This window comes from Microtus oregoni, unplaced genomic scaffold (assembly GCF_018167655.1).
Source record: "Microtus oregoni isolate MIOR12 unplaced genomic scaffold, Mior012 000025F_ref0000491, whole genome shotgun sequence".
Classification (NCBI taxonomy): domain Eukaryota; kingdom Metazoa; phylum Chordata; class Mammalia; order Rodentia; family Cricetidae; genus Microtus; species Microtus oregoni.
The window spans coordinates 28051688-28071938 of NW_024543084.1; the positions used below are offsets into that span (position 1 = coordinate 28051688).

General features: G+C 46.5%; 2 protein-coding genes across 8 annotated transcripts in view; one reads left to right on the forward strand and one right to left on the reverse strand.

Annotated features, from left to right (window-relative positions):
* The window catches only part of Csgalnact1 (chondroitin sulfate N-acetylgalactosaminyltransferase 1), a 317605-nt gene extending 307947 nt beyond the window's left edge, over positions 1 to 9658 (forward strand). For all 5 annotated transcript variants that reach the window (XM_041674576.1, XM_041674580.1, XM_041674577.1 and 2 more), the window contains 2 exons: positions 4715 to 4796; positions 7494 to 9658. In XM_041674576.1, coding sequence (XP_041530510.1) covers positions 4715 to 4796; positions 7494 to 7783 — 372 coding nt within the window. In that variant the 3' untranslated portion in view covers positions 7784 to 9658. The remainder of the gene's footprint in view (positions 1 to 4714; positions 4797 to 7493) is intronic.
* A 7351-nt stretch (positions 9659 to 17009) lies between these two features.
* The window catches only part of Sh2d4a (SH2 domain containing 4A), a 57002-nt gene continuing 53760 nt past the window's right edge, over positions 17010 to 20251 (reverse strand). For all 3 annotated transcript variants that reach the window (XM_041674852.1, XM_041674850.1, XM_041674851.1), the window contains exons 8-9: positions 19272 to 19495; positions 17010 to 18877 (exon numbers count right to left, since the gene is read on the reverse strand). In XM_041674852.1, the coding sequence (XP_041530786.1) occupies positions 18785 to 18877; positions 19272 to 19495 (317 nt within the window). In that variant the 3' untranslated portion in view covers positions 17010 to 18784. The remainder of the gene's footprint in view (positions 18878 to 19271; positions 19496 to 20251) is intronic.

The window sequence follows — 20251 nt, forward strand, 5'->3', positions numbered from 1 at the left end:
TTTTGAATAAACAAATTAATTCCACTTTTTTTTTTATTCAAAAAGATGTTTATGGCATATAGCCAGTGGCAGGCTTGCAATTGTTTAGCAGCCCACTCTTGGGAAGAAGAAGAAAAAGCCCTGGTGATGGTGTTTGCCAATATCCATGGTGTAAACAGTCCCCCTGTGGCTTGTATTGGGCTTACCAGTGTGTTACCATAGGGAATGCTGGGAAGAGATGTGTGCAGCTCTGGCAATCAGTATGAACTGTCTCGAGCACAGGGCCGTAGACTCTGATTTTTTGTTGCAACTGATTGTCCTCCATCAACCAACTTAACCTGGCTGCAAAGAGAATGCCAGCTAATCCCACCACCTGGCAGACGACACCATCTCAGAGGACACCAGCATCAGCCTGCCGTCCACCCAGGCCACCACCTTGTGAATTTTAGTCTCTCGGTGTTTGATGCAGACCGTGATGTCTGCTGTACGGTACCACCTGGCAATGTAGCCTGCTTACTTTGTGACAAGGAGCGGTGTACGTGGAGTGTGCTTCTCCCTGTCCTCGTCCTCTCTTGCTTACCCCTGCTCTGCCTTGCCTGCCTCAAATAGTTGACGTGAACCAAGAGGCTGAAATCAAGTGTCTTCCTTAATCACTGCCTCCTTAATACATGTATTTTTTACATACTTCGTAATTGTATCAATATGTTCAGTCCTGTTTTCCTTCCCATTACACTCTCGAACAACCCCTGTTCCCTATAGGTCCCTGCTTCTTCTGTTCATCTTAATTTTTGAGACGGGGTCTGTCTCTCCCTCCCTCCCTCCTCCTTCTCTCCTTCTCCTCCTTGTTTCTCTTCTTCACCTAGCCCCTGATATGTAACTCATTGACCTATCTAGTCTGCCTGGAGTATGTACAGCCGGGTTAGGGACACTCCACTACTCGCTTTTTATGTGAATTTTAGGACTTCAAACTCTGGACTTCCTACTCATGAAACAGTCACTTTATCAAGGACCATTTCTTAGCTCCTCAATTAGCAGGACTTTTTATTTAGGGGTTTGAATTACTGAGCATTTTAAACACTGACCTATGCTTCAGTCTTCAATATTGTCTGCCGGTCATAATTCATGCAGTGTGCCCTTGCGGACGGGTATTGTTTAATCAGAAGGCATTTGAGAGTCCCCCAGTGAGACCATGTAATCTCCCATCATTCCCAACGAGGGTAAGCGGGATCTACATCTCATTCACACATATGGAAGCCTGGGCTCAGCAGACCTAAGTCCACTAGTTCAGATCCCTGCAGCTGCTGAGTGGGAGAGGGACAGATGTGAGTGCCAAACTGTGCAGCTAAGCTTGACCGAGGGTGATGAGCTGAAGGAACCTGTGTGCTGCCAGAGGACCAACGTTCTAGTTTCCAGAAATGAGAGCGCTCGTGGGTCTGGTCCAGCCTTAACCCCTTAGAAGAGACTGTCATACTTTATTCTCAAACCAATAAGATTTATGTGGAAATAAGACATTGCAGAGACCTGGGAGGAGATGATATTTGAATCTATTATTAAATAAATTCTGGGAGCCCTGTGATCCAGAACACATTATTTCTTAAAGAAATTAAACCAGGATCTTCATGGGGATTCTAGCCCTGAGCTCTACTGCAACAGGAAGAATGAGCAAATCATTCTCCCTCCCTCTGAAGAGGTCTCAAAAAGAGGGCACATAGCCTTCACCCCCAGAACCCTCTGCAGCGTGATCACTGACCCTTCAGGTCCCAGATAATAAAGAGTACACAATGCAGAGTCAGATCCAGAAATTGCTGTAATTCAGGTTATCTGGTATGCATGGGCAGGGCCTGCTTTATCAATAGAATATCTCAGAACAAAATCAGAATGCAGACCCTTGTGCCAAAAGAGTTCAGAATGTAAAGACAACTGCAGCAAGCATGGAACCCTGTGTGTGTTTGTGGACCACATGGTGGCATGGATCACATCCTGAGCAATGACGAGTAGGGAAACGCGGCCAAGCAGGGACTGAGGAAACACCTTAGATGCCTGTGAGCCTGGGGAGTTGGGTGGTTAGGAAACTGGCCTGTGAGTCTGGGGAGTTGGGTGGTTAGGAAACTGGCCTGTGAGCCTGGGGAGTTGGGTGGTTAGGAAACTGGCCTGTGAGCCTGGGGAGTTGGGTAGTTAGGAAACAGGCCTGTGGAGAGCAGCAATTCTCAAACTGTGGGTCATGACCCCTGTGGGGGTCAAATGAACCTTTCATGAGCATCACTGAAGAACATCAGAATATACAGGTGTTTACATTATGATTCATAAATGCAGCAAAATTACAGTAGTAATGAAAATAATTTTATAGTTGGGGATCACCACAACAGGAGGGACAGTGTTGAAGGGTTACAACTTTAGGAAGGTAGAGAAACACTGATGTAGAGGCTCAAAGGGGATGAGAAGAGAGGAGGAGGAGGCAGGCAGGCCTGGGTGAAGGACTGGAAACCTCTGTGGCTCTTGTAGGGTCTTCAGCAGTAACCGGATACCATCCCATCAGGAGAGAACTCAAGAGCCCTCATCCCTGCCAGGCTTTTTTCCAGAGGCGGCAATGGAGAGCAACATTTGGCAGCTTGGCCCAGCCATGGTGGTAGAATCTCTCAGAAGTGAAGTCCATCTTTCCCTGACATTACATGCTGTGACACAGCCATGGCAGCTTCCTCAAAAGACGGTACTTCAGTGGCCCTATCCCAGAGTGCCTTTCTGCGGCGTAGCAGCTTTAAAACCAATGTAGTCACTGTTTCTAGACCTCAGCCCCTGCCACAAATCATGCGCTGCTGTCACCTGTATCCAGGGAGATTCAGCCTTCCTTTACGTCCTTCAGCACAACCGTGATCCAGCCCAGAATCTTGGGACAGCAACTTCCTGGGAACAAACTCTTGCTTCCTCCTCAGGTCTCCTGATTGTTCTTCCAACAGGGAGCTGTGTCTTTTAGACCCTATGGAGAGTACAACCAAATATTTGAAGTTTGGATACTGCCGCTTTTCTTCTACTCCATGTCGGTGGGATATCTAGAACCCTGGACAGTAGAAGGGATATTAGGCCCTTCTGCAACAGAAAAAAATTACCTGATTGACAAAGAAGGAAAAAAGTCCATTGAAAATGTATTCAGTGGAGGCTTCTCCAGACACTCCTGTCTCACACGGTCCTTTCGAACTTCTCCGCCTCCTGCTTTGACATCTGTTGTTGGGTTTGGTGACCTGGGTTTCACCAGGGTTGCTTGCAGGGGCCTGGGTGGGTATTATTCACAGGAATGAGGGCACCTCACTGGGAAGTGGCTACACCACTGGTAAAGCTCCCCTTTCTTCATCTCCCCTCGTACCGTGAACTGCATATAAATCCTCGGAGAAGTGTGGGTGGGACTTCCTGAGTGGTTAAGGAGCCTCATTGTGAGCAAGGTCTTGTGCGCACAGCATGGCATAGCCTCTGCCCTATTGAATCCTGGCATAAAAGAATGTTTTAAGATTCATTAACTGTTTGCAAGACATTTATCAAATATAATTTTGACTGTGGGAAGGTTCCAGAACCTGGAGTAACAGTGATGCAATAAATGACCTGGAAGATTTTTTAGTTATGATTTAGCTCAACTCTTCATTATATATGAAGGAAAACGGGCTTGAAATCAAGAGACCTGCCTGAGGTGAAAAGAGTGGCCAGGAGTGGAGATGGGACAGGCCTGTCCTTCCTTTCTCATGAGGTGTTACAGACAATCAGCAAACAGATCCAAGCTTTAGCAACAGGGACCCTCCTAAACATTCTGCTTCCATCTCCCAAGAAGGGGACTTCCTGTCTTCTAAGCTCCTACAGGAACTACAAAGATGGGGAAAAAATAGATTTCAAGCCCCTTTCCCAAATTACTTCTGACAAGTGTGTGTGTTGCTGCATGTGTCTGTGTGTGCCTATGTGTATGTATGTGTGAGCACATGTATATGTATGTGTGTACATGCCAATTTCTGTTACTTTTTAAGTTTTGTTGCCTCAGCAAATTTGCTGGAAATTTTCCGCAAAAAAAGAAATGGAACATTACGGTGTTACTCTGGCTTTATGGGGTTTTTTTGGTCACTGTTTGGATGGCCTCTCCGTCACCCTGCAGGCTGGCACTTCCAGCAGGAGCTTTCTGGAGAAGCTTCATCCTTTAGAAGCACCCTCTCCTCAGCCAGCCAGAGGGTGTAGGTTCAGTGATCCAGGAACAGCAGGAATCTCTTGGGTGTTTCTTATCTTTCCCTGTCGTTGAGTACTGAATTCCAAGCTGTTCCCGAGGCCCTTCTCAATTTCCTGAGCCCTTCACTGTCTCTGTACTCAGGCCTGTGTAAGGGGCCCGGCCTCACTTCTCCTTAGCACTGGGGCAAGGCGCCAGATGGGTAGGTGGCTTTTCCATGGCACTGCTCAAAATCCTGCTCTTTGAGGTTGTTTTTGGTTGTGTGTGAGAGAGTGTGTGCAAGCTTTGATGCCTACGCCCTAGAGACATCCTGGCCAGAGGTGCCCAAAATCACAAGGCCGCAGTTTGGACTTAGTGTATTGTAATTCTTTTTGGTAAACACACACAGACACACACACACACACACCTCCATCTGGCCTATTTGTTGGCAGTGTGTGTGTGTGTGGGGGGGTGTTGGCTCTGTACTGAGCACTGCTCACCACGCGTGTGAAGATCCTTTTTCTAGATTATCATTATCTCTGACAGTCTTTTTCCTTGCAGGTCATCAAGAAGGAAACGGGGTTTTGGAGGGACTTCGGGTTTGGGATGACTTGTCAGTACCGCTCAGACTTCATCAACATAGGTGAGATAAAACTTCGAGTCTACCGCCACCTGGAGGCCACTGTCCTGCAGGCCATGAGCAAATTCTGCAGGTTTTCCTGGGTAAAGATGCTGCCATTTTCCCAAACAGCGCTGCTCCACAGGTCACAGGTGGCAGCGCTTGGTATGCTGTCGGACACGTCAGCCCCTCTCAGATGTACCCAGCACCACTCAGGGTTTTACATGGCAGGATGCAAGCAAGTTCTGTGGTGCCTCCTCCTCTGAGGGCCCCGGCTGTGGAGTCCACTAAGAGGAACATTGTGAGCCTCCAGGAATGTGGAAGAAGACGGGAGTCTGGGAAAAGCACATGCAAATAAGTCCTATGTTTCACTCCTTCGACCCTTACTTAAAGTCCCATATATCACTTTCAGCTCTGAGTATGCAGTTGCTGTCAACATGAACACACATGTGTGAACATCTCTACACATCATATAGACACACAGATAAGCATGGACACGGAGATTCAGATGTGTATATACACGTGTATATGCACTCAGTGGCACATATTTAAACACAAACACACGTGCACACACAGAGACATACATGCACACATATCCACGCAGAGACATATACACTCATTTATGTATATAGACATGCATATATTTACATAGACATTTACAGAGGCATACATGAAGATGTGCACAGGCACACATACATGTGTGTACACACAGAAGGCCAAAAGGACATATTTACAAACACATATGAACTGCAGAGTTCTAGGACTCAGAAAGGTAAGGCCAATGGGTTTCAGCAGAACAGATCAAAGTGCACAGAGACAAAGGGGCCTCTTGAGGATGAGGAACAGGCTGGATTATACATAGCTAGCTCGAGAAAGAACAGGTCCCAAACCTTAACTTGGGCTCTGGGGGCGCCCTTCTCTCTGGGAAGTGATGGAAAGACTCCTCCCCAGACCATGTAGGCACCTTCTCTTCCATACCCCTCCCATCCCTCTCTCTTCCATACCCCTTCCCCTGGCCTGAGCCTAAAGCCCTCCACTTTGAAAACAGGCATCAGGAGCAGGCCCAGGTATGCTTCCTTCCCTAGAAATCACCAGATTAAAATGAAAATAATGTCAAGAAACTTGGATTAGTGTCCCTGAGGAGGCAGTGGTACACCAGGGTACCAGGTCTTGAGTGACAGCCACTGTGAAGAGCTGGCAGGTATTCTTTTATATCTCTAGGGAAATATTCCTAGGAGACCGTATGCTTATCAGATTCTCAAAAATAAGATTCAATTTTTTAAAATAATTCCCATTTCCAGAAACTATTGTTTCCTTTGCTTTGTGTGCAGAGAAGATGATATTGCACTGTGAAGACTCATGTTTATCACATTTGGGTTCATATTTCTTTGGCTTGTCTGAAGACGCATGCCACTATATTTTCAAGAGGTGGGGCCACAGTGAGCTGGGGAGGGTGTTCTTCCTTGGGGAGCCACTACTGTGGCCTCAGAGCTTCTCGGTCCCCTTGTATGCCATTCTTTGCAACCATGTCTTTATTTGCAATTTTCTTTCTTGTGACTATAGTATTTAATAAGAGATGCTGAAAACAATAAAAAAATTTAGTTGACCAAGTCAAACACTTATTAAATTTTTTCTGGTTTGGTTATAACATCTACTTCATTGAAAGATTTAAAAACCCCAAACTTCAGGCAGGCATCATTATCTAGGCTATTCTTGTGGTCCCTGTGTTTAAAAGGCAAAGGCAGGAGAAATGAAAATTCAAGGCCTGGGCTATACAGAAAAACGAAACAACATGACACGTTCAGTAGCAACTTTGCTAGGAAAAATGGATTTGAATTCTGACTGTCCGGCTGGTGATCTCCCCCTGTTGCTGTCCCCTGCTGCAGGGCCATGGTCACTCAAAACCAACACCACTCAGGGTTGCTTAGCTGGGGTTTCGGGTCCTGGGTTTTTCTGGTTTGAACTGGCCCTTATCAGAGCGGTGTAGCTGGGGCACAGGGTCAGGGATAAAGCGGCCACAAGAGAGTGTTTGGGACAGGGTGCAGTGACAGACAGCAGATACAGGGTTTGCCTTGTAAGATGTCAAGTTCTAAAGCAAGGATGCACTTGAAGCTCTTAATCCTGGGCCAGAGCTACTCATTAATACCGCTGATGGCTCTTTCAAGCAGCCCAGTTCTTAGAATCCTGCCCAGCCTACTGTTACATGGAGAAGTTTGCATGGTCAGGCATGAAGATCATGCCCATTGGCTATGCCCATCCAAAGTCTCACCCAGATGGACGCTGGGAACTTGGATGGATGATGCTTCCAATGGCACCTCCCCTGAACACTTCCTTGTTGTTTGTATGGGGACATGGAGGCCAGGGGACAACCTCAATATTCCTCAGGTGACATCTGCATCTTTAATGTGGGATAGTCTTCCATTGGCCTGGAACTTGGCATGCAGGCTAGGCTGGCTGACCAGCAAGTTCTAGTCATCTGCCTGTCTCTGCCTCCCTGGTGCTGAAAGGCAAGTGTGTGCCACTATGCCAAGTGCCCACTCTCGGGTTTTAAAATGTTTTAAGCTGTATTTGGGGGGACCAAACTCAGTTCCTCGTGCTTACAAAGCAAGTACTCCACCAATCACGCTGTCTCCCTGCCCACCCCTGCTATGCCTCTTGGGGAAAAGTCCTTAAGGGCTGAGTGGGTGGAGCACAATTCAACGGCATGTTCTGTTCCTACAGGTGGCTTTGACCTGGACATCAAAGGCTGGGGTGGTGAAGATGTGCACCTGTACCGGAAGTATCTCCACAGCAACCTCATCGTGGTCCGCACACCTGTACGGGGGCTATTCCACCTTTGGCATGAGAAGCGCTGTGTGGATGAACTGACCCCCGAGCAGTACAAGATGTGCATGCAGTCCAAGGCCATGAATGAGGCTTCCCACGGGCAGCTGGGGATGCTTGTCTTCCGGCATGAAATAGAGGCTCACCTTCGCAAACAGAAGCAGAAAGCGGGCAGCAAAAAGACATGATCTCCCAGGCACAGATTAGTGGAGACATTTAAGTTGTTTGCCTTTGGCGGTTGCTGAAAAACTGGATGCAATAAGGTATAGACTTCCACACAGGGCGACAAAGAATCTGGCTGGTGACTTAGAGATGAAAGGAGCGAGTCTCCGGTTTCTGTGGGCTCGGAGTGTGGTGACAGTGACTGTGTTTACAGCAGAATGATCTCTCTGTCCCTGCACACTGAAATATTCACAACCTCAGACAAGCTTTGAAAAAATTCACTAGAAGAGAAGCAAGCGTTCTGGCTTCTCATCTTAGGGATGGCTAATTCAGAGGGCTCTGGTGTCCAGGACTAACAACATCTCAGAAGGAGCAGAGGACCTGCAGGCATGGAGATCGAGCATGAGCGCCCTCCAGGGGACAGCGAGCAAAATCAAAGGGACCTGGGAACAAACTGTCAATATTGTCATCCCCCCAATATTAGCCAAAAAACCCCTCTCTTTTCAGTTATCATTTAGTTACTATTCCGAAAATGCACTTTTCCTTGTGTTATTCTTATTTAATTACCTATTTGCAAGACTTAGTAGGAGCACATGGTAGTATATACACTTTTATGATTTTAAGATTTGTTTTTATTTTTTCTTGATTTTCTTGGTTTGTTTATTGGAGAGAGTCTTGACACAGACCCTGAGCTAACTTTGAAATAATGATCCTCCTCCCTTAGCAGCCCAAGTGCTGAAATTATGGTTATGCACCAGCATATCTGGCAAGAAGGTACCTATAGGGGTGTGTGAAGAGAAGTTCCTATACAGGTGTGCGATGAGAGGTGCCTATAGGGGTGTGCGATGAGAGAGGCACCCGTGGAGGTGTGTGATGTGAGGCACCTATACAGGTGTGTGAAGAGAAGTTCCTATACAGGTGTGTGAAGAGAGGTACCTATAGAGAGAGGTGTGCGATGAGAGGTGCCTATAGGGGTGTGTGAAGAGGAGAGGTGCCTATAGGGGTGTGTGGTGAGAGGTGTCTATAGGGGTGTGTGAAGAGAGGTACCTATAGAGAGAGGTGTGTGATGAGAGCGTCTGTGGAGCTGTGTGACTAGAGGCACCTATGGAGGTGTGTGAGGAGAACCCCAGTTGCAGACATCTGAGAGCCAAAAGCTAAGGCTGCGAGTGGGCCGCAGAGAGAAATGCAGAAGCTGTCCAAGACTATCCGAAGAGGGGCAAACACTGGAGAAAGGAAGACGCTTTTATCTTCACTGAGAAGGGACGCTACGGCCTTGGTCTCTTTGCCGGAGAACATACTTTCTCCTCTGGAGAAAAGGGGACCACTTCCTTACCTATTTGAATAAACCAAAGTTATGAACCAAACAACCGCTTTTCAAAGCAGGGTGCTCTTCCTGGTCTCTGGCTTCTAGAAGAAGAAAATGCAGGAAAAAAATAGACATATATTTTGTGAAAGACCAGTCCATCATTCCAGCGAGATGGAGGATTTTGCTACATTTTCACTGCTTCCTGACTATGTGGAAGCAACTTATTTTTAAAATAAGCAATGGTACTTGATTGCCAAGAAGCTTCTGAAGCTTGCATTTTCTTAGGTCTTCAAAATCTTTTTTAAAAAATAAATATGGTTACCATTGAGTGGTTTCTCCATCCATGTGCAAATTATTTATTTATTAGCCAGCACCGGATGCATGAGCTAATTACCTGTTCTGTCTCCATGCCTTCTGTTTGCTCACAGTAAATTCATTGTTTAAACGCTTCAAGAACACTCAAGCTGTGTGCAAAAAAAAAAAAAAAAAATGAAAACATTGTATTGATTTGTACTGGTAGTTTATAAAGTTTAATTAAACCATGAGACATGAATGAAAAGTGGTATTGCACAGCTAATAAAATTTGTGAATTTGATTTCTTCCTGGAATAAGAAAGAAGTGTTTTGAGTTTGGGGAAATTCTTTTGTGCATAGACCAGGGCTTCCCAGTGTTGTTAGCACTGTGACATTTGGGGCTTGATCTCTCAGTGGGGGAGGGAATTGTCCTGTGCAACTTCTTTACGGTCCCACTACACACTAAATGCATCTCCCACTCAGTTTTTGACAACCAGCCTGCCTCCAATCATTGTCAAATACTCTGAGAATGGGAACATGGCCCCTGGCTGAGAACAGCTAACGTAGAAGGAAAATTTTGACATTTCAGTCACGCTAATTTTTAGTTAGATGGAGTTGAAAATGATTTCTGAAACCTCTTTCGATGCTGCTTTACAATTTTCACATAGTCTTGTAATTTTAGAGCCTTCAGGACATGTGGCTGTTGTTTCCCAATAGAGGTTCCTATAGACCCGTGACCAACTCTTGCTGATACTCTCAGAGAAGTGGGGGATTGAGATCCCACAAGAGCAGAGGCTGCCATCAAATGTGCAGCTGTTTCCTGGTGTTGCAGTCCCTAATGGTAACCAGCATTTGAACTCATTCACACTGTATACCTTACAGATGGCCATGACACCGAATAAGATTTTTGCTTCTTGAGACAAGTTCTGATTTTGTAGCCCAGGATGGCCTCAGACTCTCAAGTGCCTGGCTCACAGTTGTTACAAACACACTTGGCTAAGGATGGATTTTAACAGTTGGTAAGAGGACTAGGAAAAAGTCTCAGGGGGTAAAGTGAGCTGAGATTCCCTCTCGCCCCAAACACTAGATGGATGGAAAGCAAAGCGAGGAGTATCCTGGGGGCCTGTGTCTAGCCAGACTGGCTGAGACAGTGCACGCCAGGTTCAGTGAGAGACCTTCTCTCAAAAAACAAAATAGAGGGCAATTGAAAACAATGGAAGACACTCACTGCACGCACACATGTTTTGGACCCATAATGAAAAGCGTCTAAGGTAAGAAGTCACTGGGGGTAACTGGAGGGGACAGGAAACTATTTTCTCCCTCTTAAGCTGAGCTTAGCTGCAGTTTCCATTAGAAATGTCTCCAGAAATCTCATCTCTGTTACAGATGTGGCCACCAGTGGATGGGATCTTGGGCATGATTGGATCCTGGGGTCCCCGACTTCGTTAGTGGATCTGTCCCCCCAGGTAGTCATACTCTTTTCTTTTATGCATACAATATTTTGTCTGTGTGTACGCCTGCAGGCCAGAAGAGGGCACCAGACCCCATTACAGATGGTTGTGAGCCACCATGTGGTTGCTGGGAATTGAAGTCAGGACCTTTGGAAGGGCAGGCAGTGCTCTTAACCGCTGAGCCACCTCTCCAGCCCCAGGTAGTCATGCTCTTCTGCCACTCATAATGTGGTGGTGGCAGAAAGCCGGGAGGTAAGGACTTGGGAGGAAGATGTAGTCTTGGTCCTCTGGAATCTTCCTAACTCTCTTTGCTTCCTGTCCACCTGCACAGGGAGCTCTAACCCCAAGTTTATAGAAACGAAGGTTGGGGAGGCCTCACTAAACCTAAACAGGGGCTGAAATTTAAACTTACCCAGCAAAGGAAAACAGAAACGCAAGTGGATGAAGAATTCAGGCACATTACTGCTGCAAAGAAAAGCCACTGCTAGATGCCCAGCTGGTGAAAGTTCTCTTCTAACTTCACAAATACTCACTCCATTCCATGTACCTGTACGTTTCCTAGTAACCAGTCCAGTTACCTTCTAATATACCTGGGGTCCCATCCAAGTGCTACCACTGATGCTCTTGAGTGAGAACTGTCAGCCTCTCTTTTCAACTCTTTCTTTGGTGGTGGCAGATTGAATCTTGAACAGGAATTGGCAGTTAATGCTACAGACCAGGCCCCTCCCAACCTCTAGTCAACACACCAATGTAGCCTTTTGCTGAATAATTGTCAACAAGTAATGATTCCAAGTGACATACCTCATGTCCTTGTGCGGAATCTCTCCAATCTTGGGCTGCCCAGTGTGTGTGTGTGTGTGTGTGTGTGTGTGTGTGTGTGTGTGAGTAAAAGCCCAAGGGAAAGAAGTTTGTGTCAGGCAACTCCAGACCTCAGTCTCTTGTGCTTTGTTCCCTCTGTTTCTCTTCTCTAGCCCCACGTAAGACACACAGAGGAGAGAAACATGTAGACACAGCAGACAACGCAGCTGCAGAGAGGAGCTAGGCAGGGACTACGCTAGAGTGGGAAGCTCAGCATCAGGCTCTTAAGCAGGACATCAAAGTGGAAGGTCAGATGGGGAGCCGCTCGTGTTTAGAGAGACTGTTCCTGGGAGCTACAAGGAGATAATGACCTTGGGCAGTTTCTTAGGAGGGGGTGGACACTTTGCTCCCGTGCCCCTTGATGCTTGAGCCCCCTGTGATTACATTCTGACTAGCTATGTATTATCATTCAAAGCCGTTTCTCCTGGCAAGACTCAGGCTTTGTTGTTGCTGCCAAAGAGTGGTGGGGTCTGTGCCAGTTTGTTTGGGGGATTTGGGTTTTTCCCCCAACACACGGAACATGTTATTTCCTGGCCACAGAGATACCGTTTAAAATGGCTCTACTCAGACTTTGAAGGTGCCCTCTGCAGAAGCCAATCCCAGCATCCCCTGGGGCTTGACTGTTGGCAGTTCTAGTAGGAAAGAGGACAGAGTCCATGGGGCAGGCAATAGGGAGACCATAGTAAATGTCACAGCCTAAGAGGGTAAGACACCACTGGAGAGCGAAGCCAGGCCATGCTCCTGCCTCCAGTTTCCACCACTTTCATCAAGGGCCAGAATGGAGCAGAGCCAGCTCTGCTAGCAATAACCAAATGCCTATGGATCTGGTGTGGGTGGTTAGGAGAGCTGAATTTACTCCTTACTCTGCAGCCCCACTTTAGGCGCGGAAATGAGATGTGTGCAGTGCTTCTAGTAGCTCCCTCCACCTCAGATTGTAGCCCTTGCAACTTCCAGATCTACCACCAATCTCAGCCTTCAACCCATGCTGAAAATCTACAATAAGCATCCTTGTCTACTGAGGTCTTAAAGCCATTTTAAATGCATTTAAATATTTGAAATAAAGAAACAAGAAAAAAATAGAATACCATCCAAATTAAATTTAAACCAAACATGAAGGATTTTTTAAAAATTTCTCTTTATTTTCCCTGTGACTACTGTCATAAAGTTGAGCCATATAAAGATGACATCACAATTTGGGGGCTGCCAGGGATAGCCAGCGTTGTCTGGGTGGGAAGTGAGAAAGCCACCCCGTGGAGAAGTCATGATTCAGGGCTGGGTGGGGATGTTACTAGGATTTTGACTTGCTGGGAAGTCTGTAAAGTGGAGCAACTCTTCACTGAGGAAAGCACGTGACTGACTAGGACGGACATCTCAAGGACTTACTCTGTGCCACTAGCATAAGTTACGGTCTTCGCATCACCTGACCTCACAGGGAGGCAGGCAGGGTACGTTCCAAATTCACATCTTCTCCTCAGAAAGGAAGATGTGGTTAGGAATGTCTAGGCCACGGACTCCATTCGGCAACTGCCAATTTGGCGAAAAAAGGTGGCGACTGAGAACCTTGGGGTTGTTCAAAATCACTGGAAAATATCCCTCCACTCCCTTGCCACCTCAAATCCCAAGCTAACGGGTCCACTTTGCTTTAGGTCATCTAGCTAGTATTCTGTATAGATTGTTATACATTTTAAAACTTTCCCTGGTCCCCTTAAAATAGTTCCCCAGTTCCAGGAAAGTGGCCATTAGCATGCATGACTCATTAGCTATGCAAGCTGGGTTAACAAAAGAATACTCACAGAGAGTGGTTGCAGTCAGAGCTTTCGCTAAGCTGGACACTCAACACATCTCTTTGGGACCCAGGTGACTTTAGAAACTCATGCTAAAAGCTGAAGCTCATCCAGGTTCAGCAATTCTTTTCATTCCACATGGCTAATTGATGATATAGCCAGGACATGATGTGGGAGTGTCATATCAATCTGTTGATTTCATTGGTTAAGCAATAAAGAAACTGCTTGGCCCTCATAGCTTAAAACATAGGTGGGAGGAGTAAACAGAATAGAAGGCTGGGAGAAAGAAGCTGAGTCAGTGAGTCGCCATGATTCTCCCATTCCAGGCAGACGCAGGTTAAGATCATTCCTGGTAAGCCAGCTCTTGGGCTACATAGATTATTAGAAATGGGCTAGTCCAGGTGCGAGAGTTAGCCGAGAAAAGGCTAGATATAATGGGCCAAGTGGTGTTTAAAAGAATACAGTTTCCGTGTAATTATTTCGGGGCATAAGCTAGAGCTAGCCATGTGGGCAGCCGGATGCCGGGGACGCAGCCCCGCCGCTCCTATTTCAACAAGGACACAAACCCAAACCTGCTGGGCTTGCTTTCTGCTATGTCAAACTACTTCATTGTCTAATAATATATTTTTATCATGCAATAAAGGGAGAAGAATTTCATCACTTAAGCCCCTTGATAGTTTTCAATCTGGAGCAACATAGGTAAACCTCTGCATAGAGAGACACGTTACTCACCACCCTGCAGACAAACCTGAAGTGTAACTGTGGCGCCGACAACAGCAGAACGTAGAATTTTCATGGCTGAGTTACTGCGGAGTGGGCACAGAATTATCATGGCAGAGTTACTGTGGAGTGGGCACAGTAGAGCACAGAATCAACATGGCAGAGTTACTGCGGAGTGGGGACAGTAGAACACAGAATCAACATGGCAGAGTTACTGCGGAGTGGGGACAGTAGAACACAGAATCAACATGGCAGAGTTACTGCGGAGTGGGCACAGAATTATCATGGCAGAGTTACTGTGGAGTGGGCACAGAATTATCATGGCAGAGTTACTGTGGAGTGGGGACAGTAGAACACAGAATTATCATGGCAGAGTTACTGCGGAGTGGGCACAGAATTATCATGGCAGAGTTACTGTGGAGTGGGCACGGTAGAGCACAGAATTAACATGGCAAGAAATCCAGTCTCTCCTTCCGCAGGGTCCAAGAGTAGATCTCTTTATAAACAGTAGAAAGGAGGAATAAACACAATAAGGAGATTTTAAAAATCAAAAGCAAGGTAGAGAAAACTAAGTAAAGCTTTATCTATATTCCTGGAGGACAGGAAGGCACAGTTTAAGCAAAGCTACTAAAGATATAATTGTGGAAAAGCTATAATCAGAAGAAAGAAGCTGCATTCTAAGAAAAACAAATGTCATGTGCCCTGAAAAATGCAATGCCTGTCTTGAGTCCCACTTCATCCTCATATGGTCGGACTATTGTGCATTAAGCAACCCTGGGGTGAGGAGGGAGAAGAGCAGGGCTAAGAGACCTAGAGCTGAAGGAGGATTCTGAGCATCTGTGAGTGTGATGGGAAAAAACACTCATGAGACTGTGTTGAAGACAGCTTGTTTATTAGGTGGGGGCAGGGGATATTTATACTCCAGGAAAATTGACCGCTTGGATCTATGTGGTGGTATGTTATTGGTTGAGGCAAGAACACGAGGATGCTTCATTTGTGTGCTTGGGAGAAGCAGGGTCTCGAGAAGGAACCTTATAAGGTCATATCAAAAAGAAAGGAAGTCCAACCCAGGCTGTTTCAGTGGTCAGATAAGCAGCAGCCAGTCCTCCAAGCCTCGGAAATGCCTGAGCTTATGAGCTGCTACATATACCATGGCATCTTTCCCGTCTGGGAAAGCCTATCTGCAGGGTCTGTGGGTGCCCAGGCAAAGCACAGGAGCAGCCAACCTCCTTTGGCTCTCGGGAGGAGAAAATCCAGGGTTTCAGGCATGCTTTGAGCCCTTCTTAGCTTCAGGCCAGCCCCACAGTCATTCGCCATGGTCTCAACTGAAGAAAAGAAGTCCCGTGGATATACAGCTGCACTTCTGTAAATATTTCTGTATATTCTGTATTCAAAATAATGGAAGCCCCAAACCATGCTCACACAAGGGCCACAAATATCCCTTAATTAAGAAGGTACTTCCATTTGTTTAGCCTGTAGATAAGTCTATGGGGTATTTTCTTGAATAGTGATTGATGTGGAGGGCACAACTCACCGTGGTTCATGCCAGGTCTGGAAGGGTGATCCTGGGAGGTAGCCGAACGCAAGCCTGAGAACAAGTCTCTAAACAGCATTGCTCAGTGCCCTCTGCTGCAGTTCCTGCCTTGACCGCCTTCTATGATTGGGATGACTGGGCACCGTCATTCATCTCGCTCTAAGCCAAGGACAGCCTTCTTCCCCCACCAGCTGCTTTCTGTCACAGTGCTCACCACAGCAGTAGAGAGCAGACTAGGACAATACTAGTCCACCAAAGAATGATACTGGCAAAGTCTTGGCTCAAAAAGACAATTCTGGCTACAGATGCCTTAAGATATTTTGGAGGACACGTTCGTGGTCTGCCTCTTTGGTTCCTTTTGGTCTTAACTGTTCCTGTGTTCTTCCTTAGCATAGGTAATGTTTGAGCTGACGTATCTTGACCTGGCTTGCCATGACAATCTAAAAGCCAGAAGATTTGATATGACTCCAGAAGGGAGCTTCTAGAATGGCACTACTGGAAAAGAGAGCCAACATGGGCAGGGGCAGGCACTTGGCTCTACCCCAAGACACAAGTGTCCACGGGCCTGAGCTCCTGGGATTGGAAACCTGTACAACAGTCTAAAGGCCACACCCCAGACCAAGAAACCTCGAGCAGAAAGGGCCAGAATCTAGGCTTGTCGACACCGCAGAAAGAGGAGACCAGAGCCAGGGCTGGATTCCACCTCAGACCATACCTAGTCAGGCCTCCTCAGCCCACCTGGCTGAAATTTCCAATGTGTAAGCCATTTTCCTGCCCTCAGAATTTCAATATTCTTCCCGGCCATTGTCTCACCAGACACTAGACAGTTTATTCCTTTGTGTCAATAACCAATAAGATAAAGCAGTATAGAACTCAGGCCTACTCCTCCTGCTATTACATTAGCTTAACTAGTTTGCATTCTTTCTTAATCAACACAAACATATTTGGACACATCCAGGCTCATTGCCTACGGAAGTATTTCAGCACCATCCCATCGGCTGGGATCCCAGCTGATTAGAAACAGCTGAGTAGGCCCCATCACATCTCGCTCTACTTCCTAGGTCCTGTAGGTTCCTGCCACCATGGGTCCCCGATCACGATGAACTGCACCCTCCCACTGGGAGCCAAAATCAACCCTTCCTTCCTTAAGTTGCTTTAGCTGGGTATTTTTGTCGCTGCAATGAGAAAAGTGACTAATGCAGATAGGTAAAGGGGCCATTCAAGATAACCAGGAAAACAGTGGGGAGAAATGAGAAGAGAACAAAGATTCTTAGTAATGCCATGACCGCTGAGTCTTGGAAACAAAATTAAAAAGCAGATCTTACAAAAATTTAATAATATATACCACGTGAACTATTTCAAGAAACAGCTGTCAATGATCTGAATTTCAGTTTCCTCGCTGGTGCATGCCAGCCTCGACGTTGGTACGTTGTGTATCTGAATGACGCATACAAGGGATGCCTGCAGCGTCCTTCTACTTCGGGTAAGAGGCCAGTGAGAGGAAGCGGGCACAGGCGGGCTTAGCAAAGTTCCTCCCTCTGGGAAAAGTGGCACTGAATGCCTCGCAGCCTCCTTGGTCACCATCCAGAGGTTGGCCCCATCTCATGCATCTGAGCTGAGAATGATTGGGGACTTGATTTCAGGATAATGCAGGGCAGAAGATTTCTGGCTAAATAAATCTGTGCCCAAGGCTGGACAACATTGCTTGGAATGTTCCTCCCATGCCCAAGTTTCATTTCACAGTGACAGTGCAGGCTGTGACAAGAATCAAGGCCATGGAACACAAGTAGGGCCTGGGCTACGTAAGCTCTTGCACTAGCTTTCTGAGAGTGTTGTAAAGCCACCAGCTCTTCAGTGACTTTGACGGTTATTACCTCACAGTTCTAAAGCCTAGAATGCTGAAACAGTTGTGCAAACAAGTCTGAACAAGGCTGTGTCTCTTCTAGAGTTTCAGGGAGAATGGAGCCCTGGGTCCTGTCATCTTCCACAATTACTGGCATCCCCTGATCTCACTTATGTCACTCACTCTTTGTGTCTATGGTCTCTTGGTCTTCATCTTTCCATGTGTCATTTTCTAAACCTCTCTTCCTTGTGTAGATGTCAGTCATGAGGGTCAGGGCCTACCCTACTTATCTAGTCTGCAGAGACCCTGTTTCTACATCAGGTCACATCAGTGTACAGGGAGGTCAGGACTCACATACTTTTGGTGTAGGTCACAATTCAACTCTCAGTAGGTGCCATCAAACCACTCACTCTGTTCTTCTCTTTGTACCATGAGCAAGGAGTCCTTACATGGCCATGCAGATCATCTTTAGTATCTGCTCACAGATAGAGCTGAGGGAGGCAGAGCAATGATGAACAAGCTGTAAGATACCCCAGTTCCCTACTACTACTGTGTGTGGTTTTTTTTTTCATTTGTTTGGTTGATTGATTGGGTTTTGTTTGTTTGTTTGTTGCACATGGTAAGTCTCTTATTCGTCCCAGGTGTTAAAACTTCTCCTTCAATTCAGTTGGGACTTGCTTTTCTGTCTGCTAAATCCTGGTTCCAACAACACACAGAAAAGGTTATCTTTTGAGGAGAATCTCAGCCCTGAGTGGGAACATTTTTACCCAGCATTTCAAAGCCAAGCTATAAGCAGGAGACTGAGACCTTTGACTAAATACCAAAAGGAAGCCTGTAATTCACAAAATGGCTTGCTCATTTTCTGTTGTTGCTGTTGTTTTGATTTGTTTTTTAGAGTAACACCTTAATTGCTAAAAAGATTTCAATTTACCCTGTTATTTATCTTTTATACACCATTATAGCCCTGTCCTTCAAGGTCCCGTCCTTCAGATTAGGATGTTGTTGAAATGGGTACACTTCTTCTCCCTTTTCCTTCCAGAATGAGGATGTGGGAGAGGTCATCGTCCCTTGAATAGATCTCCAGCATTTATGCAGAACAGAGGTTTCAGGTAAGACCCCACAGACATCGTTCACTGTTGGCTCTGTCACAGAATGGTTTTGGCATCACATGCGAAGTCCACCTCAGAGGTTTCTGTCCAGAGGACAAACCGACTGGAGGCTGATCCGGATGAGAGCTGTCACTCAAAGAGCTCGAGGTAGTCGGGCAGCTTGTCTTGTTGACCACAGGGGTACCTCAGGAGTTCCTTCCCCAGAGAGGTTATGGGCTCTTCCTGTCAATCAAAGCACAGGGTCATGTGGCAGCTGTGTGGTAGATGCCCTTGTTACCTCCTAAGGGGATGTCACTCCTCTACTCTAGATTCATGCAAACCTAGATTGGCTTATGACGATCTTAAAGGCGAGTTTCCTCTGCCAGCTTCCCTTTCCTGCTAGAGCCCAAGTTCTAGCATAGGACCACCCACAGATGTGATTAGTACGTGCATCTCCAGTAGCCTCAGCTCCAGTGGGATAGCTCTGAGTATGTCAGAAGGATATGATAAAGGACATAGAATTAAGATTCCTCGTTATTGGGGGAATTATGTGCCCTCTCTCCCATTGCTTGCTCTTGAGCTGTATCCCTAGCCTTGCCTGTCTTTGTTTTATACATAAGTATATAAGTGGCTTCACCTTGTGGTAGTCCACCAAATCTGCCAGGGTGGCGTGCTGCAGCTGGTCCACACCCAGGAAGCTGTAGGAGTCAGCAGATGCATCTATGAGGAAGTGTTTGCAGCCCTCCTCCGACAGATAGGACAGGGCATAGCCCTTGATCTTTTCACTGACCCGGATGAGAAAACTGCCTGGTGTGCCCGCGCTGCTCAGAAGTTCGTTTGCCTTCTTCAGAGTGAGAATCCCTGTGGGAAGAGAAAAATCATTTCAGCGACGTCCTTATAATCCACACCTCTGTTGCCCTTCACCGTACGAGGAAAGTTTGGGGAAAGGCAAGGCTATTCTGTGTGTACTTTGCACTTGGGAATCAGTAAAAGAAACAAACGAACAAAAACCTTAGTAAACACAAAGCAAATAGTTTTGACACAAGCTAGGGTCACATTGGAAGAATCCCTCAGTTGAAGAATTTCCTCCATCACATGGGTTTGTGGGTCATTTTTTTTTGAGTAATGCTGGCTATGGGAGGGGCTTAAATAATGATTGATATGGGAGAGGCTTGAGAAATGATTGCTATGGGAGGGGCTTGAGTAATGACTGATATGGGAGGGGTTTGAGTAATGATTGCTATGGGAGGGGCTTGAGTAATGATTGATATGGGAGGGGTTTGAGTAATGATTGCTATGGGAGGGGCTTGAGTAATGATTGCTATGGGAGGGGCTTGAATAATAACTGATATGGGAGGGGCTTGAATAATAACTGATATGGGAGGGGCTTGAGTAATGACTGATATGGAATGGCCCGGGCCCAGGCCTCCACCAGTGGTGCTAACAGTAGTTCTGAGTTATAACAAGAAACCAAACTGAGCGAGCCAGTAAGCAGCCTGACCCCTTGGTTTCTGCCTCTAGATTTCTACCGTAAATTCCTTCCCTCGATGATGTCTTGTGATTTGAGAGTTACAAGATGGAATAGACCCTTTCTTCCCCAAGTTGCTTTGGGTAAGT